We start from the raw sequence: 23,551 nt of genomic DNA on the forward strand, positions 1-23,551 counted from the left end.
GCTATTATTACTACAACTACTTTCCTGCCTTACATCCTTGTCATTTTGTCCCCACTTGCAGCATTATTTTGCTAACACTTCTTTGGGAGTCCCCTGTAATTATGTGGAAGCAATTTTCCAAATTTTCTAGGTCATTTTGTAATCAACAACTGTCAATGTGCCATCAGCTGCCCCTCTCATAGAATTACTGACAAATTTCCTATTGATTTCTTCACCTCATCAGTATCTTTAAATTTGATCCTTCCTTTGTCCTATGCAGAGATTCAACATCATTTCCCAATGGCAAACTTCTCCATGGTGACTGAATTTCTCCTCCGGGGGTTTTCCGATGTCTGGGAGCTGCAGCTGGTCCATGCCGTGCTGTTCCTCTTGGTCTACTTGGCAACCCTGACAGGGAATCTCCTCATCATCACCGTCACCACCCTTGACCGGCACCTCCACACCCCCATGTACTTCTTTCTTAAGAACCTGTCCATCCTCGACCTCTGCCTCATCTCCACCACCGTCCCCAAGTCCGTCCACAACTCCCTGACCGACAACAGCTCCATCTCCTTCCTTGGCTGTGCCGCACAGCTCTTGCTGTGGGTCCTGTTTGCCGGTTCAGAGATTTTTGTCCTCACGGCGATGTCCTATGACCGCTATGCTGCTATCTGCTATCCCCTGCGCTATGAGATCATGATGAGCAGAGGGGTCTGTGTGAAAATGGTGGCAGCTTCCTGGCTCATAGGGAGCGTGTTTGGCTTCATGCTTTCGGCTTCCACGTTCTCCCTGCCTTTCTATGGGTCCAATGCTGTCCCACAGTTCTTCTGCGACGTCCCCTCCCTGCCGCAGATTTCCTGCTCTGAGGACCACAGTGCCATCGATGTGAGTGTGACTGCTGGGGTAGCATTAGCTGTCATCTGCTTCATTTATATTACCCTCTCCTATGTGCACATCTTCTCCACCGTGCTGAGGATGCCGTCCATGGAGGGCCGGGCCAAAGCCTTCTCCACCTGTCTGCCGCACCTCATGGTGGTGACCTTGTTCGTAGGGAATGGTGCCTTTGCCTATCTCAAACCACCCTCAGACTCCCCCTCAGTGCTGGACCCACTCGTGTCCGTGTTGCACACCATGGTGCCCCCAGCCCTGAACCCCCTCATCTACAGCCTGAGGAACAGGGACAAGAAGGCTGCCCTGAGAAGGACCCTAAAGGGAAGACTCCTTCGCCCTCCCTTCTGGGTTAAAATGTCTGCTTCCTTTCTCTCGTATTCCCCTCCTTAATCAGAGGGAATCTCCAGTGGCATATGCATCTGTAGAGCTGTCCTTCTTGTCTGAAGTCTCGACAGTGAGGGATTTCAATGTGTGCAAGAGTAACGAACAAACTCTTCTTAAGGAGGGGTGGGTACCCAGCCTTACAGAACTTATTTGCATACCCATACTTTATTTATATTCATATCAATGTCTGACCAATCCCCCGACCCTAGACTGTGGCCCAATTGTGGGCAGGCGACATGTCTACAAACTCTGTTGTACTCTCCCAAGCACTCTGTACAGTGCTCTGCACACAGTAAGTGCACGATGAATATCACTAATTGATTAAGTGTTATGGCTCAGGCAAGCATAACTTTCACCGGGACAGATATTCAATCAATCAATCAATAGTATTGATTTACTACCTACTCTGTAAAAATAACTTGGGAGAGTGTGTGCCTCAGAGAAATCCAGACTTCACCTACCCCAACTCACTGACCGTGACTTTCCGGATCTTCCCCGACCCCTGGGTTCATCCTGGTGCCTCTTTCACCTGCTAAGTGACCAGTCCCTTAAAGGTCGGACACAAATTTCCAAGCTCAGTCAAGGGCTGAGAGTCATTCCCGGAACTACATATCTTACCAGCGGGAAGGCACAGCTCTTTGGGCCACTTCTGACAATTTGTGCAGATAGAGGAAGTGCTGTGTATTGCCATATGACCTTGGCAGAATTTAGGTTCACCATAGATGTTATCTGGGCTAGTGCAGGGTTTTGTTTCAGCATAATCCTTAATTAGCTCTTTGAATTAAGATATTAATCCTAACCTTAACTTTAAGCAGAACCCACGTCCTTATATTACCCCTTACCCTAATCCTAACTAAAAACTTAACCCAAACCTGAACCCTAACCTTAACCCTAGCCCTAACCCATTATATTTCCCTTAGAATCCCCTGCATGGTTGCACCCCACAATGGTCTTCCCTGGCTGTTCACCAGTGTTATGGAACACTGCTTCTCTGGCAGAGAACAGCTCTCCACACTTCAGCGCTTCAGGTGGGGTTTGCCAACTCCAGATTCTGCAGGGCATTTCTGGGGGCCAACATGTCATATAGCTGTCGGTCAACATTGGTGGTTATTTGGTATCAATCAATTAAATGGTGATGTGTATCGAGTCCCTGCTGAGAGTGGAAAACTAATTGAAGAAATGGGAATAGTGCAACAGAACAAGACAAGTGGTCACTGCCTTCAAGGAGCTTTCAAACCAGTGAAGATCTGGGCAACCCAACAGCAGATCAATAACTTGCATTGGTTGCACTTCGACTGAGTGTGAAGGTGTGTGGTGAGCCTGAAAGGAGAGCACGATTTTAGCAAGCGTGAGTTGGAGTCCAAAGGCCCAGCCCCACAGATTATTTCTCCTTCCTCAGGAGGAAGAGTCATATACTTTGAAAGGGGACAGGGTCATTGATTGGAAGGAAGCCAGTTGTTTCCACACTCCAGTTTGATAAAGTGTCCCGTCAGGAGGACCTGGTTACAAAACCGAGTTACAAGACGACAAAGCAAAGGCTGCACCCTATTCCTCCTCAAGCCAGGGATTTCCGGTCCCTGTAGTTCCTTCTCATCACCCCTATCTCAGAACCCCTCAACCTCCTGCCCTGCCCATATTTATCCACCCACACTGCTTGGGGAGGAGGGTTCTTAGGGGGAATACCCAGACATTCCTAACTCTCATTAGATTTGCACTGCATAGGCATCAGAAAATACAATTGATTGATTCTTGGCTTAGTGGAAAGAGCATGGGCTTGGGAGTCAGAGGACATGGGTTCTAATCCCAGCTCTGCCACTTGTTTGTTGCGTGACCTTGAGCAAGCCACTTAACTTCTCTGTGCCTCAGTTACCTCATCTATAAAATGTGGATTAAGACTGGAATCCCCACATGAGACAATCTAATCACCTTGTATCTACCCCAGTGCTTGGTACATAGTAAGTGATTAACAAATACCATTATTATTATTGTTATTGTTGCTATTATTTTATCAACAGATTGATTGTCTGAGGTTGTGAATGAGACGAAGCTAAAACCACAGTTGACCAGAATATCATTAACAAAGAGGGCCTCTGGGATGTTGGAACATAGATGCTATTGTTTCCATGGGAACCTTGCAGGTCAGCAGCCCAACAGCTACATGGACCTCATCTCCACGGGGACTCAGGGACCCTGTGAAGGGAGAGTTCTCACACCATCCAGGGCCATGAGTTCCCTCTGTGGAGCTCTGAGCCTGTCCTCTAGGGATTCCCCTCAGAGCAGCAGTTGCTTTATCCACAGGGATGGGGAACCATCTAAAGAGCATCTCGGTATCCGCAGGAGAGCAGAGAAGGGCTGAGAGCCACACTTTCCCTTCATGGTCAGTACCACCAAGGAGCCCGAGGGGTACAGGGGCCATCCTGGACTGACATCCCCACACTGCCCAGGTGACTGTAACCAGGGTGGGAAGGGACCAGGAGTTCAATGTGAGAGAAGGGCCACTCCGGGGAGACAGAAGCACATGAGGTTTTAGTTTGGGCTGGGGCACTGTCTCCCTTGGTATTGTGCTGCACTCCTGGCCAACATTTTGCTCATTGCACTCCTTACCCAGGGGGCACAAGGTGGCTAAGGATGAGGGTGTGTGAGTCACATTGCAGATGCCACTCACACTATAACGGATTCCCACATACAAAATCTCAGGCTCGAAGTCTACAGAGTGAGATCTGCCTGACATTCCCATGGAACACTTCTCCATAACACAATCATCCGTTAATCGCGCGTGGGTGAGTTGGTTAACTCTCACCCATGTGCACTTCTCACTCGGGAAGAATCCACTTACTTTCCCACATGGGAAGAATTCATTACATTACCCGCGCACGTGGTGGGCGGCTAGCTCTCACAATGTGTTCTCCCTACATGGGAGGAATCCACTCATAATTCCCATCAGCAGCGGGATACCTGGGTCCCACCCACGAGACACTCACCCATCACGCGGCCCTTGCCTCAGTGTGTTGTTTCTGGTTGTAGAGCCGGCACCTGGCCTTCTGGGCAGGGAGAGACACGTGGGCTGCTGCTGCTGCTGCTGCTGCTGAAGCGGCAGCTCCTGCTGCTGCGTGTCCTGGTGTTCTGACCCCGAAGGTCAGAGACGACAGGTATTTATTGCCTGTGCCCTTAGGCCATTCCAGATTCCGGCCTCAGTCTATCCAATCTCTGCCCTCCCCGCCTCCTCCATACCTAATTTGATTGGCACGGGGGGCGAGGGACCGCCCTCATCATTATCAGCAGTAAAAACAGCAGCAGCAGCAAATCTTGTCCTTTTTGGGGTAAGGGAGTGTGTGGATTCTCAATCAGATTGTGTAGGTGTGAAAAAAATCAACCAATCACTGGTATTTATTGTGTGCTTAGTGCAGGCATAGCCCCACACTAAGTTCTTGGGAGAATACAGTACAGTAGTGTAGATTGATATGATCCCTGTCCATAAAGAGCGTATGGACTAGAGGGGAAGCCTCTGTTGGAGCTAACGGTTTATGTGGGTGTGTTATAGGTGTTTTTGGCGGGGGGGGGGGGGTAAGGGTCCTAGTTCTGTATTTTTGGGTGAGTGTGTGCACGTGAGTTTCCGTTGCATGAGTTTACTTTTCATTCATTCAATCATATTTATTGAGTGCTTACTGTGTGCAGAGCCCTGTACTAAGTGCTTGGGAAGTACAAGTTGGCAACATATAGAGACGGTCCCTACCCAACAACGGGCTCACAGTCCAGAACTACTCACAACTTGAGTAGTTGTGATTCCCACTGGGCCTTCCACCACTCACTCTGCTTGTCAAAATATCCCAGTCAGCATTGCAAGTCATCCCATTCTATCACAGACTTTGTGTCCTATGTCACCATGGAGCAAATTGAAAAGGAGCCCCCCACGCCCCCCATCCCCCCTTAGGGTACCATGTTGCCCCTAGGTCTTGCTCCATTTATGACAGCTGGACCTGGGTTCTAATCCTGGCTCTGCCACATGTCTGCTGTACAACCTTGGACGAGTCACTTAACTTCTCTCCACCTCAGTTACCTAATCTGTAAAATGGGGATTAAGTCTTACTCCCTCCTATTTAAACTCTGAGCCCCATGTGGGATGGGGACTGTGTCCAAACTGATTACTTTATATATACCCCAGTGCTTAGAGCAGTGTTTGGCACATAGTAAGTGCTTAACAAGTACCATTATTTATTTTATTTTTTTATTCAGTCCTTAACCGAGTTGGATGGAGGGCTTTGGGGTGAATCTAAGAGAGGAGGCTTCTTTAAGTTGGAGGAGGATCCACTGACATTTAAATTCCCCAGTGGGTGCAAGAATGAGGTATCTCTCAATCAGTAAGACTTGCTCTTGAATTGTTTATGAAGTAGCAGTGATGGTTTGCAGTGAACTATTCTCACTCTCCAGTCTAACCCTGCTGTAGCCAACCCTGCAAGACAGTTGATAAAGATGACGGCAGAGTGGGGTGGCACAGAAAAGCAGGCTCATCCTCTCAGTAGCAGGCCCTGTCGTATCCTCAACCAGTCTATAAGTGGTTGTAGGGACACACTCACATCTGCTTTATTCATCATTTATTTGTTGGGATTTTCAAAATGCAGAAAGAAGAGTTGGTGTCAGGGAAAGACATGGCTATCTAGTTATGGTATTTTTGAGTACTTCCTACATGCCAAGCACTGCGCTAAATGGTGGGGAACCTGCCTTTCAAGGGAGTGTTCTGATCAACTCTTCCTAATTTTGCCTTTCTCTTTGTCTTAACAGGCAAAGAATTCTGCAGAACTTGGCGAACTGAATTTCTTCTTCTTGTATCTTGGGAGGTAGTCTGGAGGGGAGGATAGATGAGAATCTTCTCCCATCAACACCAAGGGAAGAAGTGCATCTCAGCATAAGGAGAGATAAACAGTTGTGGTAGGAGTAATAACATTTACTGCATGCCCACGTAGAACAGTGCACTCTACCAATCAATCAACAGTATTTATTGAGTGATTATTGTGTGCCAAGCACTGAACAAGGCACTTGGGAAGAGTATAATACAGCAGAATTTGTTGACATGTTCCCTGCCCACAAGGAGATGAACCAACCAAATTCCAAATTGACATATTCTCTGCCCACAAGTATTTAAGCATTAAAGTATTTACATAACTATCTAAATAAGTACATATGTGTTATATGGGTGCTATGGAGGTTTTAATAAGCTCATTCATGCCAGAATTATCTGAAGTGATCGTATGGTTTCGAGTGCTGGGAAATTAATCTGGAGAAGCTCATAGGAATTTCAGCAGGGCTCTGAATGTGTGGAGAGCTGTGGTTTATCTGATTGGGAAGGGAGGTGCTTCAGGTTGGGGAAACAGCCCGAGCAAAGAGTGGAAACAGGAAAGTCAAGAGTGCGTTACAACTAGAAGGTTGGCTTGGGAGTGCTGAAGATGGATTGAATAGAGGATGATGATGATGATGATAACTGTGGTATTTATTAAGCACTTACTATGTGCCGGGCACCTTACTAAACTGTGGGGTGGGCTAGGTGGTAGAGAGCATTGAAGCCAACTGTGGGGAGTTTTTGTTTCATCTGAAAAGACATGTAGAGTCAGTGGAGGGTTTTGAGGAGAGGAGAGATGTAGTCTGAGAGATGCTTTAGGAAATAGTTAAATAAGTGACTATATACATGCATTTATATATATATATATGTATGTATGTGTGTGTGTGTGTGTGTGTGCTTTTACGATTTTCAGTATGGGTAAGCAACGAATCAGTTGGAAGCGTGTGTGTGTGTACTTGTGTGTATGTGTGTTTGCTAACGTTTGGGTCACTGTAAGAATGAGTATGCTTATATATAAGGACATTTTTGTCTGAATATTAAATCAAATTAAATATTAAATCAAGTACCTTACCAATCTCGACTATGGGAGAATTGCTGACTTGTACTTCCCAAGCACTTAGTACAGTGCTCTGCACACAGTAAGCGCTCAATAAATGTGGTTGAATGAATGAGAATCAAGCAGAGGCATATCCATTCCATTCCTAGCTTGGGCAGTGGCTAGCGAGTGGAAGGCAATCTGCTACAAGTCCAAATTCAGCCGTGTTGGGCAGCAGCAGCATGGGAGAGAGTCGAGGGCAGAGACTCAAGTTCACCGCGTGGAAGGAGACAGTGGTAAACCACTTCTGTATTTTTACCAAGAAAATTCTCTGGATCCACTACCAAAACGACTGCAAATGGAGGTGGGGCCTTCTGGGAGAGAAGTGTCCAAGGCGTCGCTATGGGTCAGAGATGACTCGACGGCATATGACAAGACAAAATTAAATCATTGACATTTCATAGGCGTTATATGCATCTCTTTACACTCTCTAACCTTCTCCTAGCTGTAATCTATTTTAGTTTTGTTCTCCTCCACTAATAATAATATTGTGGCATTTTTTAAGATCTTGTTATGTGTCAAGCACTGAACTAAATGCTGGAGTACAACATGGAATCTGGAGAGAACAGAGTCTCTGTCGAAGGGAGAACAGGTATTGAACCCTCAAATTATAAATAAGAAAACTGAGGCATAGAAAAGTAAAGTGAATTTCTGAAGGTCACAGAGCAAGCATATGCCAGAGCTGAGGTTAGAAGCCAGATACTTTGAGTCCCAAGGCTGTGCTCTTTCCACTAGGCCATATTGTTTCTACAGGACTGGAAACTTAGAGATTCCAATAAAATAGAAACTCACTGAAAGCAGGGCTCATATGCACTAATATTACTGAACTCCTGAAGTGCTCATATACAACTGATTGATTTACTCCTATTGAAATGAATGCCGATTCCTTCATCCATGCTATCGGTGTCTCTAAATTTAAGATTTCTCTTGTCCTGTGCAGGGAGACAACCTCATATCCCAGAAATGGCCAACATCTCCACGGTGACCAAATTCCTCCTCCTGAGGTTCTCCGATGCCCGAGAGCTGCAGCTGGTCCACGCCGTGCTGTTCCTCCTTGTCTATGTGGTGGCCTTGTTGGGGAATCTCCTCATTATCACTATCACAACCCTGGACCACCACCTTCACACGCCCATGTACTTCTTCCTTAAGAACTTGTCTTTCAATGACTTGTGTCTTATCTCCATCACCGTCCCCAAATCCATTGCCGTCTCCCTGACTAATAACAATTCCACTTCTTTCCTGGGCTGTGCTTCTCAAGTCTTACTGGTCACCTGGTTTGCTGGTTCAGAGTTTTTTGTTCTCACGGCAATGTCGTACGACCACTATGCTGCCATCTGCCTCCCCCTGCGCTATGAGCTCATCATGGATAGATGGGCCTGTGTGCAGATGGTGGCTGCCTCTTGGCTCAGCGGAAGTCGGTTTGGAGTCTTGTTTTCAGTTTCAACGTTCTCCTTGCCCTTCTGTGGGTCCAACACTGTCCAGCAGTTCTTCTGTGATGTCCCCTCACTGCTGAAGATCTCCTGCTCCGAGGACCATGATGCTATTGATGTGATCGTGGCTGTTGGAGTAGTCTTAGTTGTCGTCGGGTTCACTTCCATCATCATCTCCTATGTCCGCATCTTCTCAGCCGCGCTGAGGACTCCATCCTCTGAGGGACGGAACAAGGCCTTTTCCACCTGTCTGCCCCACCTCACCGTTGTCACAGTTTTCCTCTTCACAGGGATATTTGCCTATGTCAAGCCTCCCTCAGACTCTTCCTCAGCCCTTGACCTTCCAATATCTGTGTTCTATGCCGTTCTATGCCATGGTGCCTCCTACCCTGAACCCTCTTATCTACAGCCTGATAAACAGGGACATGAAGGCCGCCCTGGGGAGGACCCTAAAAGGGGGAAATGCCCGGTGGCTCCTGTGGGATAAGCTGTGTGTTTCCTTGTGCTGATGATCCCATCCCTCAGCATGATACCCACTCAAGGACTTATCCACATACAAAAATGTCCTACAAGTCCAAAGAGATAGCCCTGAGAGTGAGTATTTGTCCAAGTCTCGGAGGGTGGTTGTTGAATCTAGTGTGTGACTGACAATCCATTCATTCTTTGGGAGGCATCATGTACTAATGGAGCGAACGTGTGACTGGGAGTGATGAGACAAAAGTACCAATCCCGACTCTGACGCTGAACAGCTGTGTGACCTTGAATCAGGGAATTAACATCTCTAGAATTCTCTGTTAAGTGGGAATTCGATACAGACTCCGTGGGCAAGGGAATGTGTCTGCTTTGATTATTTTGTTTTCACTCAAGCACTTGGAACAATTTTTTTGGCACCTAAGCTCTTAATAAAAACTTTATTAGTAGTTATTGTGCTAATGTGCACGTTAAGATCACTCGTAGTGGGTATGAAAGTTGGAAAATAGGGGACAATATGGGAGAATGGAGACAGAATGGTTACAGCTCCATCTGTCTTATCAATTCATCCTCTTATCCCTCCATCCATCCTTCCATGAATCAATCAATCAATTATAATTGCAATCACATTCTGGGTGCATAAAGGAGAGTAAAACAAAATGCATTGTCCCTGCTATCTAGGAGACTACAATATAATGGGGGAGATAGGTACAGAATAAATTGCCTAGAATAGGAAGGAATGGAGGGAAAAATAGAAAAGGAAATAGATGTTTGCATCAAGACTTGTCTTATGCTGTTTAGTTGTCTCTGACTTATAGCGCTGCCATGGACATATCTCTCCCAGAACGCCCCACCTCCATCTGCAATCGCTCTGGTAGCATATCCATTGAGTTTTCTTGGTAAAAATAAGGAGGTGGTTTACCACTGCCTCCTTCCATGCAGTAAACCTAACTCTACGCCCTCAACTCTCTCCCATGCTGCTGCTGCTCAGAACAGGTGAGTTTTGAGACTACAGTTTGTGTAGTCACTATGAAGAGAGCTTCAAGTGGTGGGAGTGAGTGAATAAGTCCATAAGTGGTCCAAAATGCCAATTAGTGTTAGGAGGAAGTGACTTACAGAGATGAAAAATTGATCGGGGAAGGTATTCTCTAGGAGGTGGTGATTTCAGAAGGACTTTGAAGATGGGGAGAGTCGTGGTCTGATGGACTGGAAGGGTGAAGGAGTTCCAGTCAGGTGAAGTAGCATGAGGGACCATCTCTATATGTTGCCAACTTGTACTTCCCAAGCGCTTAGTACAGTGCTCTGCACACAGTAAGCGCTCTATAAATATGATTGAATGAATGAATGAGCCAGGGATCGGAGGAGGCTCTGAGACCGACAGATTATTTCTTCATTTTCCTTGAGGGTCATTGAGATACTTTGAAAAGGGACAGGGTCATTCACTGGAAGGAACTCAATTGTTTCCACAGCCCAGGTTTGTAAAGCATCCCAGTAGGAGGAGCCATTTTTGATACTGAGTTAAAGGGAGGAAAAAGCATAGCCTCTGTCCTATTCCTCCTTAAGCCCGGAATTTGCCCTTCCCATCTCCTCATTCTCAAAACGTCAGTCCTCTGCCCACCCCCACTCAGCCTGGGAGAGGACCTTAGGATGGATTCAGAGACATCTCTCGCTCTCTCTAGATTTGCAGTCAGAAAGTATCGAATACAAATTTCCCCCCGGATGACTGAATGACAGACTGATAGTCTGAGGTTTTAAATGAGACGAAGCTGAATTCACCCACAGTTGATATAGATGGTTGGTAAACATCAGAAATTGTTGCAGTGTTGGGTTGCAGATGCCTTTGTTTCTATGGGAACGCCGCAGTTCAGTGCCACTGCTATAGATTCAGGGAGCTTACTCTCACCTCTATGGGGCCTCGGGGACATCATGAGCAGAGGGTTCTAGCATTGCCCAGGCCACAAGGTCCCACTCGAGCCAGTCCTCCAGGGGCTCCCCATGGAGCAGAGCCTGCTTTATCTATGGGGATGGGGGACCATCTGGAGAACATCTCAGCACCCACGGGAGAGCAGTGAGGGGCTGAGAGCACCACACTGTCCCTTCAAAGCCAGTTGCACCCAGGAACTGGAAGGGAGAGGGGATCATCCCAGCCCAGCAGAGGTCATTGCCTCCAAGTCCCACGCTGCCTGGTGAGTGGGATCAGCGAGGTAGAGCGGCAGGAAAGGACCAGAATGGGGATTCAAGAGATGGTAGATTCTGAGGAGACTTTCATACATGGAGCCAAAGTTGGAGCTCACAGCAGGGCTGCATCCCCAGAGGGGCAGGCGGGCTGGCAGGAGGGCAAGTGTCTGCCAGTACAGTGGCCCCGACCATCACACAATTCCCCTTTCCCACCCACCTCCATTCCAGCTGCCATGACAAATACCGGCCTGGCTGTGACACTGCAGCACAGAGTCAGTACTATGCTGTGGTTGTTTTGGCCAGAAGTGTGTCCCGGACATCAAAAATATTTCTGGTGGGGAAATGACAGACAGGGAAGAGAAGTTGTGACTGGTTCTGGACAACGACTAGCCCTATCATCAAGTCCTCCATGCAGGAGTTCTTCCCAAATGTTGGGAGAGCACAATACAGGTAAGAGATGTAATTCCTGACCTCATGGATTCCTGAGCTACACCGATTATAAAGCAATTTACAGTGGGGGAAACGAAGAATGGAAAAATGGGTATGCAGATTAATAAGTGCTTACATAAGAATGTAAATCTCTAGGTAGGGAAGTGCTATGGGTGGTAGTGAACTTACAAGGTCAGAGGTGGTAATTGGGCTGATAGGGTCTGGTGAGAAAAAACATTAACCTGGGAAGTTCTCCTGGAGAACGTGGGATTTCAGAAGGATTTTGAAGATGGTGAGAGCTGTGGTCTGAATGATATGAGAAGCAGCGTGGCTCATTGGAAAGAGCCCAGGCTGGGGAGCCAGAGGTCATGGGTTCAAATCCTGGCTCCGCCAATTGTCAGCTGTGTGACTTTGGGTAAGTCACTTCACTTCTCAGTTCCCTCATCTGTAAAATGGTGATGAAGACTGTGAGCCCGCCGTGGGACAACCTGATCACCTTGTAACCTCCCCAGCGCTTAGTACAGTGCTTGGCACATAGTAAGCGCTTAATAAATGCCATCATCATTATTATTATTATATGAAAAGAGAGGGAATTCCAGGCAGAAAGACACATCTGAAACCAAAGAGTCGAGAGAGGGAAAGAGGGAAGGTCCGTTTCCAAGGGCTGCAGCACACTAAGTGAAGAGGGGAGGGAAGCAGAGAGGAGAGAGACAGTGGAGAACCCTGGAGCCAGTAGTCAGGAGTTGATTGGAGACATCCAAACCTCAGCGCTTAGAACAGTGCTTGGCACATAGTAAGCGCTTAAAAAATGCCAGCATTATAATTATTATTCAATCTGTGTTTCATTTTCCTCCAAACAGGGAGAGCCAAAATCAGTCTACTTGTGTAAGAAGCTGTGTTTGTGCCCAGAGTGGTGCGGGGGTGGTGGCGAAGAAACCTAGTCTGGTGGTACTTTGGAGGGGAGAGGAGGAAGGAATCTTCTCCCATAACATCCAAACAAAGAAATGTCTTTGGACCCAGGGAGAGGTAAATAGTAGTAGTAAAGGTTAGATGATTTATTGAGTGCCTGCTTGAGGCAGTGCACTGTACTAGGTGCTTGAAAAGTTTTGAAAAATAAGTGAATAATCCCCCACCCAAAAAGAGGCAAACATGAAAATACTTAAAAAAAAAAGCACTGAGTGGACACATGCACCTAAGTGCTAAGGAGGCTGTACACCACTTCATTCAGGAATGATATGCGTTAGGGTGATGGGAAAGCTTGTTAAAGGAAGTGGGATTGTAGCAGGGCTCCAAATAATGGGAGTGCTGTGGTCTATTTTATCATTGTTGTTTCTCTAGGCAACGTTTTACACAAAGTATAAAATTACCCATTATACAGTTACCTCCTGGTGGGCAGGAAAATATATGCCAACTATGTTGGATTGAACTCTCCCAAGCACTTAGTATAGTGCTCTGCACACAGTGAGTACTCAATAAATACCATTGATTTATTGATTGATGTGTTCATGCCCCTACATGTATCATACTATTGAACTCTAAAGGTGATTAATAAATACAACTGCTTTATTTATTCCAATGAGAATCAATCGTACTTATTGTTCACTTACAGTGTGCAGAGCACTGTTCTAAGTGAACGAGAGTGTACAATATGATACAATTTGTAGAAGTGATGCCTGCCCAAAAGAAACTTACACTCTGGAGGGAATGTCAGTGTCTCTAAACTGAAGTTCCCCTCTTTATTTCCAGGGAGTCAGCATCGTCTCCCAGAAATGACCAACATCACCACGGTGGCTGAATTCCTCCTCCAGGGGTTCTCTGACATCCGAGAGCTGCAGCTGGTTTATGCCACACTGTTCCTCCTTGTCTACCTAGTGGCCCTTCTGGGGAATCTCCTCATCGTTGCTGTCATCATCATAGACCAGCGTCTCCACGCCCCCATGTACTTCTTTCTCAAGAACTTGTCCTTCATAGACCTCTGCTACATTTCTACAACGGTACCTAAATCCATTGTCAACTCCTTGATTGGTGACAGCTCCATCTCCTTTCTGGGTTGTGCCTCGCAGCTCTTCGTAGTGGTCTTGTTTGCCGCTTCAGAGTTTTTTGTCCTCACCGCAATGTCTTATGACCGCTATGCCGCCATCTGCTCCCCTCTGCGTTATGAGCTCATCATGAACAAAACAGTCTGTATGTGCATGGCAGCAGCATCATGGCTCATTGGGGGTCTGTTTGGAGTCTTGCTTTCAGCTTCTACCTTCTCACTGACTTTTTGTGGGTCCAATACTGTGGAGCAGTTCTTCTGTGACGTCCCCCCTCTGCTGAAGATCTCCTGCTCTGAAGTCCACATTGCCATTGATGTGAGTGTGGCTGCTGGGTTTATCTTGTCTGCTGCCTGCTTCATTTACATCTTCCTCTCCTACATCTTCATCTTCTCAGCCGTGCTGAGGATGCCGTCTTCTGAGGGCCGAACCAAAGCTTTCTCCACCTGCCTGCCCCATCTCACTGTCATCATCATTTTTCTCTTTACCGGAGCATTTGTCTATCTCAAACCTTCAGATTCACCCTCGGCTCTGGATCTGCTGGTTTCCACGTTCTACACTGTGGTGCCCCCCACTGTGAACCCCCTTATCTACAGTCTGAAGAACAGGGACCTGAAGGCTGCCCTGGGCAGGATCCTGAAGGGGACATTACCCCAGTATCGATTCTGGGACAAAGTGTCTCTGTCCATGTACCAATAATCCCCTGCCACCCCTTAAAAAAGGAATTGCCCTTAGACATATCCATATATATCCCACTGAACCAGAGGCCCAAAGAACAAGTCTGGGTATTCAGGATTTGTCAAAGTCTGGGAGGTTGGCTGATAAGACTAGGTCGTGAGTGAAAATGCATTTCCTAGGAGGCTTCATGGCTAAATGGCATGTGAATGGGTGTCACATGACCTGAGTTCTAATCCTAGCTCAGCCACTGGCCTGCTGTGTGACCTGTCGATAGTGTCTTACCATTCCTGAACTCTCACTTCTTCTTACACTCTGAGCCCGTGTGGGACAGGAAACGTGTCTGCTTGGATTGTAACAATATTTGGGCTGCTAGCCCATTGTGGGCATGGATTGAATCTACCAACTCCATTGTATTGTACTCTTCAAAGTGCTTACTACAATGTTCTGCACACAGTAAACATACAACAAATACCATCGATCGATTGAATTATTTTGTTTCAGCTTCATCATGTGACAGATGTGGAAACAGAAATTGTTAACACTAAATAATAAAAATGATAATAATCATAATAATGGTGCTTGAAAGGGGACAGAGGAATTCATTGACGGAACTCTAGTTTCCAGAACCCAGGTTAGTAAATCATCACAACAGGAGGAGCCATTTCCATCCTATTCTTCTTCAAGCCAGGAATTTCTCCTTCCCATCATCCCATTCTCAAAACCTCAGTCTCCTTCCTCACCCCACTCACCCTGGGGGAGAATCATAGGATGGATTCAGAGGAATGTCTTTCTCTGTCTAGCTTTGCAATCAGAAATTGTTCAATTGACTGATTGAATAAGAAGCTGATTGTCTAAGGTTGTATATGAGATGAAGCTGAAATCACCCACAATTGTTGCAAATTGCCAGTAACACTAGAAACCGTTGGGATGTTGGGATGCAGATGCTGTTGTTTCCATAGGAACCCTGGGGTGCACCACCATTGCTGCAGCTTTAAGGACTGGGCATTTATCTCCGCAGGACCTCAGGGACCTCACAGGCAGAGGCTTTTGGCATCAGCCAAGACACAAGGTCCCACGTGAGTTGATCCTCCGGGGGTTCCCTGCGAAGCAGTGGCTGCTTTATCTTTGGGGATGGGGGATTCTCTGGAGAACATCTCCCTGCCCAGAGGAGATCAGAGAGGGGCTGAGGGTGCCATGCTGTCCCTTCCTTCATAGCCAGCTGCACACAAGAACTGGAGTGGAGAGAGAACCATCCCAAGCCAGCTGAGGTCAGAGACCTCCAGCCCTACACTGTCTCAGTGAGTGTGACCAGAGGGTGGTGGAGTGGGAGGGAGAAACCATGAAGGGGATACAAGAGATGGAGCCATTCTGGGGAAATGTTTACACATGGAACCAATTTCGGACTTTGGGGCAGGGCTACATCCCCAGAGGGGCAGGTGGGCTTTCAGGAGGGTACGTATATGACAGTGCAGTGGCACCAACCATCACTCATCTCCCTTTCCTCACCCACCTCCATCCAGCTAACATGGAAGTTGTTTCCTGGCTGGGGCCCTGCAGCAGAGTGTCAGCATTATGCTCTGGTCACTTCGGACGGCAGTGGGTCCTGGAGGTCCGAAAATGTTTCTGGTGAGAAATAACAGGGAGGGAATGAGAGAGTGTGATTGGTTCTAGACCAGGAGTACTATCATCAACTCCTCCATGCAGTAATGTTGGGTGAACACAATGGAGGTAAGAGGTTAAATCTCTTCCCTCTTGGACTTACTAGTCTGCTGGGCTAGACTGATCTAAAATAATTTACAGCTAGGGGGAAATAAGAATGGAAAGGTGGCTTCACAGCTTAATAAGTGCTTAGTAATGTGAATCTATAGGTAGGGAAGTGCAATGAGCAGTTGTGAATGTGTAAATGCAGAGGTGGTATCTGGCCTGATTTGGCATGGGGAGAAAAAACATCAATCTGGGCAAATTTGAAGGGAGAGGGAGATTCGGGAAGAAAGAAGAATCTAAGCCACGTGTTAGAGAAGGGAATGTCCTTTTTCATTCATTCATTCATTCATTCAATCGTATTTATTGAGCGCTTACTGTGTGCAGAGCAGGGTACTAAGCGCTTGGGTAGTACAAATCGGCAACGTATAGAGAAGGTCCTTACCCAATAACAGGCTCACAGTCTAGAAAGGGGAGAGAGATGACTAAACAAAACAAGTAGACAGGTGACAATACCATCAGAATAAATAGAATTATAGCTATGTACACATCATTTATAAAATGAATAGAATAATAAATATGTACAAACATACACAAGTGCTGTGGGGAGGCGAAGGGGATTGGGCAGGAAGGGGATGGGGAGATAGGGAGGGGAGGAGGAGGAGAGGAAAAGGGAGAAGATCTATTTCCAAGGGCTGGAGGGTAGTCGGTGAAGAGGGAAGGGAAATACGGAGGAGAACACCGGTCAAAAACCTTGAAGCTAGTGGCAAGGAGTTGATCGGAGTCAACCAGACTTCAGTCTGTTTCATTTTCCTCTGAGAACCACAATCAGATTTCTTTTGTTGGCAGCTGTGTGTATTCCCAAGATGGGGCAGGGGAGGCAGTGAACAAACCTTGGCTGGTGGAGGTCTTGAGGGGAGGAGGAGAAGGGAATCTTCTCCTGTAACCTTCCAGGGAAAAAGTGTGTCTGGGCCCAGGGAGAGGCAAACAGTAGTGGTAGTAGTAAGGGGACCTGGGTTCTAATCCTGACTCTACAATTCATTTTTTCATTCATTCATTCAATCGTATTGATTGAGTGCTTACTCTGTGCAGAACACTGTACTAAGCACTTGGAAAGTACAATTTGGCAACAGATAGGGACAATCCCTACCAAACAACTGGCTTGGGGACCTACCTTCTAATCTTGGCTCTGCCCCTTATCTACTGTGTGACATCAGACAAGTCACTTTGCTTCTCTGTGCCTCAGATACCGCATCTGTAAAATGGGAATTTAGTGAGTCTCACATGGTAGAAAGCCTTGAAGATAATTGTGAGGTATTTTTGCTTCATGTGAAAAGATACATGGTGACAGTGAATTGTTTGGAAAAGAGATGTTTGAGCTCTTCTTCATCTTTTCTTTTGCTATCGTGTCATCTTTGACCCATTGCGAATGAATGGGCACATCTCTCCAGGAACAACCCATTCTCCAACTGCAAATGTTCTGGTAGTTTACCCATAGAGTTTTCTTGATAAAAATACAGAAGTGGTTTACCATTTCCTTCTTCCCTGCAGTAAACCTGAGTCTCCTCCTCAACTCTCTCCCATGACACTGCTGCCCAGTACAGGTGAGGTTTGACTTGTAGCAGATTGCCTTCCACCTGCTAGCCACTGCCCAGTCAATCAATCAATCGTATTTACTGAGCACTTACTGTGTGCAAAGCACTGGAATGGAACAGGTATGCCTCTGCTTAGCCATCCATCTGGTAGCCGAGACTGGTAGAGTACTGGAAACTCTCCAGGTATGATTCTGAGTTGGGGGAGTGATGCTTTAGCCAATAGTTAAATGAACAAATGAGTGGCTAGATACGTGTGGGTTTGTGTGACTGTGTGTATTTATGTGTACGTAACCACAGTCAGTTTAAGCGAGTGTGTGTGTGTGTGTGTGTGTGTGTGTGTGTGTGTGTGTGTGTGTGTGTGTGTGTCTGAGCGGCTGGGTGGGGCCCCGCAGCACAGCGTCAGCATTATGCTGTGGTCACATCGGCCAGAAGTGGGTCCTGGCCGTCAGAAAATGTTTCTGGTGGGAAGTGAGAGGGAGGGAATGAGAGAGTGTGATTGGTTTTAGACCACCAGCACTATCATCAACTCCCCGATGCAGAAATGTCAGGTGCACACAGTGGAAGTAAGAGATACAATCCCTTCCCTACTGGACCTGCCAGTCTGCTGAGCAAGACTGATCCAAAATAATTTACAGCTAGGTGGAAATAAGCATGAAAATGTGAATGCACAGCTTAATAAGTTCTTACATTGTATTGTGAATCTCCATGTAGGGAAGAGCTATGAGCAGTTGTGAATGTGTAAATGCAGAGGTGGCATCTGGGCTGATTTGGCATGGGGAGAAGAAGCAGCAATCTGAGCAAGTTTGGAGGGAGAGGGAGAATCAGGCAGAAGGAAGGATCTGAGCCATGTGTTGGAGAAGGGAATGTCCCTGGAGAGACACAGGGAGCACATCTGTTTCCAAGGGCTGGAGGGGTGTTGGTGAAGAGGGAAGGGAAACACGGAGGAGAACAAGGGTAAAAAGCCTTGAAGTTAATGGCAAGGAGTTTATTGGAGTCAACTAAACTTCATTCGAATTCATTTTCCTCGAAGAACCACAATCAGATTTGTGTGCCCAGGGTGGGGCAGGGGAGGAAGTGAACCAACCTTGGCCGATGGAGGTCTGGAGGGGAGGAGGAGAAGGGAATCTTCTCCCATCACCTCCCAGGGAAAATGGGTGTCTGGGCCCAGGGAGAGGCAAAGTGTAGTGGTAGTAGTAAGGGGACCTGGGTTCTAGTCTTGACTCTGCTACTAATTCATTCAATCATTCAGTCGTATTTATTTAGCACTTACCATGTACAGAGAACTATACAAAGCACATGGAAAGTACAATTTGGCAACAGATAGAGACAATCCCTACCCAACAATGAGCTCGGGGACCTGGATTCTAATCCTGGCTCTGCCCCTTGTCTGCTCGGGGACGTTGGGCAAGGCACTTTGCTTCTCTGTGCCACAAATACCGCATCTGTAAAATGGGAATTAAAACTGAACTCTAAGTGCTCAGTAAATACCATTGCTTGATTAATTGATGGGTACAATTAACAGCATGGCTCAGTGGAAAGGGCATGGGCTTTGAAGCCAGAGGCCATGAGTTCAAATCCTGGCTCTGCCAATTGTCAGCTGTGTGACTTTGGGCAAGTCACTTAACTTCTCTGGGCCTCAGTTCCCTCATCTGTAAAATGGGGATTAAGAATGTGAGCCTTCCGTGGGACAACCTGATCAACTTGTAACCTCCCCAGCACTTAGAACTGTGCTTTGCACATAGTAAGCGCTTAGGAAATGCCATTATTATTATTATTATTACATACCCCTTCCCCCTCTCAGGTTTAATACTGGAGAGATTCCAGTACTCTACCAGTCTCATCCAAGGGAGGGAGAGTCAAGCAGAGGGATACCCTTTCCATTCCTAGCTTGGGCAGTGGCTAGTGAGTGGAAGGCAATCTGCTAGAAGTCAAAACACACCTGTTCTGGGCAGAAGAGGTAGGGGAGAGAGTCAAGGGTGGAGACTCAGTTTTACTGGGTGGAAGAAGGCATTGGTAAACCAATTCTCTATTTTTACCAAGAAAACTCTATGGATACAGTACCAGAATGCTTGCAGATGGAGGTGGGGCATTCTGGGAGAGATGCGTCCATGGAGTCACTACGGGTCAGAGGCGAATCGACAGCATACGTCAAGACGTACCAGACCACTGCACCTATTAATACTATTGAACACTACAGGTGACAAATAAATAAAACAGGTTGATTTAATAATAATGATGAAGGTATTTGTTAAGCGCTCATTATGTGTGAAGCACTGTTCTAAGCGCTTGCAAACTCCAAAAGGAATTAGTGTTGATTACTTCATCGATGCTATCAGTCCATCGTATTTATTAAGCATTTATGGTATGCAGAGTCTACCCAGTAGGATGTTACCTTCCTGGTGGGCAGGAAAATATCTGCCAACTCTGTTGAATTGAACTCTCCCAAGCACTTAGCACTTAGTACAGTGCTCTGCACACAGTGAGCATTCAGTATTCATTCATTCAATCGTATTTATTGAGTGCTTACTATGTGAAGAGCACTGTACTAAGCGCCATTATAAGTACCATTGAGCTACTGATTGATGTGTTCATACCCCTACATGTATCAGTACTATTGAACTCTATTGGTGATCAATGAATACAAATGCTTTATTTATTAAAATGGGAACCAATCATATTTATTGATCACTTACAGTGTATAGAGTACTGTACTAAGTGCTTGAGAGAGTACAGTACAAAGTACAAAGTAACACTTTGTAGAAGTGTTACCTGCCCAAAAGGAACTTACAGTCTGGAGGGAATGCCAATATTTCTAAATTGAAGTTCCCCTCTTCCTTTCCAGGGAGCCAGCATCATCTCCCAGAAATGACCAACATCTCCACCGTGACTGAGTTCCTCCTCCAGGGGTTCTCTGACATCCGGGAGCTGCAGCTGCTCCATGCCACGCTGTTCCTCCTTGTCTACCTAGTTGCCCTTCTGGGGAATCTTCTCATTGTTGCTGTCACCAACTTCGACCAGCGTCTCCACACCCCCATGTACTTCTTTCTCAAGAACTTGTCCTTCATAGACCTCTGCTACATTTCTACAACGGTACCCAAATCCACTGTCATCTCCTTGACCAGTGACAGCTCCATTTCCTTTCTGGGTTGTGTCTTGCAGCTCTTCCTACTGGCCTTGTTTGCCGTTTCAGAGCTTTTTGTCCTCACTGCAATGTCTTTTGACCGCTATGCCGCCATCTGCTCCCCACTGTGCTATGAGCTCATCATGAACCAAACAGCCTGTGTGTGCATACTAGCAGCGTCATGGCTCAGTGGGGGTCTGTTGGAAATTTTGTTTTCAGCTTCTACCTTTACCCTGACCTTTTGTGAGTCCAATACTGTCGAGCAGTTCTTCTGTGACGTCCCTCCTCTGCTGAAGATCTCCTGCTCTGAAGTCCACATTGCCATTGATGTGAGTGTGGCTGCTGGGTTAGTCTTAGATGCCATCTGCTTCACTTACATCACCCTCTCCTACGTCTTCATCTTCTCAGCCGTGCTGAAGATGCCGTCCTCCGAGGGCCGAACGAAAGCCTTCTCCACCTGCCTGCCCCATCTCACTGTCATAGTCATTTTTCTCTTTACCGGAACATTTGCCTATCTCAAACCACCTGCAGACTCACCCTCAGCTCTGGATTTGCTGGTTTCCATGTTCTACACCGTGGTGCCTCCTACTGTGAACCCCCTTATCTACAGCCTGAGGAACAGGGAGCTGAAGGCTGCCCTGGGCAGGATCCTAAAGGGGACATTCCCCCAGCATCCATTTTGGGACAAAATGTCTGTGTCCATGTACCAATAATCCCCTACCACCTTTTAAAAGAGGAATTGCCCTTAGACGTATCCAGATATATCAGTGACCCAGAGTCCCAAAGAACAAGTTGGGATATTCAGGATTTGGCAAGGTCTATGAGGTTGGCTCATAAGACTAGGTCATGAGTGGCAATGCACTCCCTAGGAGGCCTCATGGCTCAATGGCATGTGAATTGGTGTCACATGACCTGAGTTCTAGTCCCAGCTCGGCCACTGGCCTGCTGTGTGACCTGGCGTTATTGTTTGACCGTTCCTGGGCTCTTACTTCCCCTTACACTCTGAGTCCCTAGGGCACAGGAAACATGTTCGTTTGGATTGTAATTTCATCTTTGGACTGCAAGCTCATTGTGGGCATGGATTGTATCTACCAATTCCATTGCATTGTACTTTTCAAAGCGCTTAGTGCAATGTAATGCACACAGTAAGCACTCAACAAATGCTATCAATCGATTGAATTATTTATCATCACGTGGCACAGACTTTGACACAGAAATTGTTAACACCGAATAATAAAAAAATAATAATAATGGTGTTTGAAAAGAGACAGAGACATTCACTGATGGAATTCTATTCATTCATTCAACCATATTTATTGAGGGCTTACTGTGTGCAGAGCACTGGACTAAGCGCTTGGGGAGTACAAGTCGGCAACATATAGAGATGGTCCCTACCCAACAATAGGCTCGAAGTCTAGAAGGGGGAGACAGACAACAAAACAAAACATGTAGACAGGTGTCAAAACTATCAGAATAAATAGAATAATAGCTATATATGCACATCATTAACAAGATAGTGTAGTAAATATGTAGAAGTAAAGTAAATAGAATGATAAATCTGTACAAACATATATACAGGTACTGTGGAGAGGGCAAGGAGGTAGGGCCGGGGGGATGGAGAGGAGGAGAGGGAAAAGGGGGCTCAGTCTGGGAAGTCCTCCTGGAGGAGGTGAGCTCTCAGTAGGGCTTTGAAGGGAGGAAGAGAGCTAGCTTGGCGGGTGTGTGGAGGGAGGGCATTCCAGGCCAGGGGGAGGACGTGGGCTGGGGGTCGATGGCGGGACAGGCGAGAACGAGGCACAGTGAGGAAGTTAGCGGCAGAGGAGTGGAGGGTGCAGGCTGGCCTGGAGAAGGAGAGAAGGGAAGTGAGATAGGAGGGGGCGAGGTGATGGAGAGCCTTGAAGCCAAGAGGAGGAGTGCTTGCATGATTCGTAGGTTGACAGGCAACCACTGGAGATTTTTGAGGTGGGGAGTAACCTGCCCAGAACGTTTCTGTACAAAGATAATCCAGGCAGCAGAGTGCAGTGTGGACTTAACCGGGGAAGAGACAGGAGGATGGGAGATCAGAGAGGAGGCTGGTGCAGTAATCCAGTCGGGATAGGATGAGAGATTGAACCAGCAAGGTAGTGGTTTGGAACTTTGGTTTCCAGAATGCAGCTTAGTAAATCATCACAACAGGAGGAGCCATTTCCATCCTATTCTTCCTCAAGCCAGGAATTTCTGCTTCCCATCACCCCTTCTCAAAACCCCAGTCCTCTGCCCCACCCTACTCAGCCTGGAGGAGAATCATAGGATGGATTCAGAGGAATGTCTTCCTCTGTCTAGCTTTGCAATCAGAAGGTGTCAGAAAATGAAATTGTTCAATTTACTGATTGAATGAGAAGCTGATTGATTAAGGTTGTATATGAGGTGAAGCTGAAAACACCCACAGTTGTTGTAGATTGTCAGAATATTAGAAACAGTTGGGATATTGGGATGCAGATGCTGTTGTTTCCATGGAAACTCTGGAGTGCAGCACCATGGCTGCAGCTTTAGGGACTGGGCCTTCCTCTCTACAGGACCTCAGGGACCTCACAGGCAGAGGATTTTGGCATCAGCCGGATCACGAGGTCCCACCTGAGTTGACCCTCCAGGGGTTCCCCACAGAGCAGTGGCTGTTTTATCTTTGGGGAGGGGGGACTCTCTGAAGAACATCTCCTTGCCCACAGGGGATAGAAGAGGAGCTGAGATT

At 46.8% G+C, this 23,551-nt stretch overlaps 1 protein-coding gene and 1 non-coding gene across 2 annotated transcripts; both read left to right on the plus strand.

Moving 5' to 3' along the window:
• The first annotated feature begins 279 nt into the window (after positions 1 to 279).
• On the plus strand, positions 280 to 5,185 carry LOC119922535 (olfactory receptor 14A2-like). Its single transcript, XM_038742304.1, has 3 exons — positions 280 to 1,218; positions 4,796 to 4,818; positions 5,086 to 5,185. The coding sequence occupies exons 1-3, from the start codon at positions 280 to 282 to the stop codon at positions 5,183 to 5,185; spliced, it is 1,062 nt and encodes a 353-aa protein (XP_038598232.1).
• A 14,308-nt stretch (positions 5,186 to 19,493) lies between these two features.
• LOC119922577 lies at positions 19,494 to 19,631 on the plus strand. Its single transcript, XR_005448665.1, has one exon. It is a non-coding gene; the product is annotated as a small nucleolar RNA SNORA7 (small nucleolar RNA).
• Positions 19,632 to 23,551: the final 3,920 nt, after the last annotated feature.

This window comes from Tachyglossus aculeatus, unplaced genomic scaffold (assembly GCF_015852505.1).
Source record: "Tachyglossus aculeatus isolate mTacAcu1 unplaced genomic scaffold, mTacAcu1.pri scaffold_108_arrow_ctg1, whole genome shotgun sequence".
Lineage (NCBI taxonomy): Eukaryota > Metazoa > Chordata > Mammalia > Monotremata > Tachyglossidae > Tachyglossus > Tachyglossus aculeatus.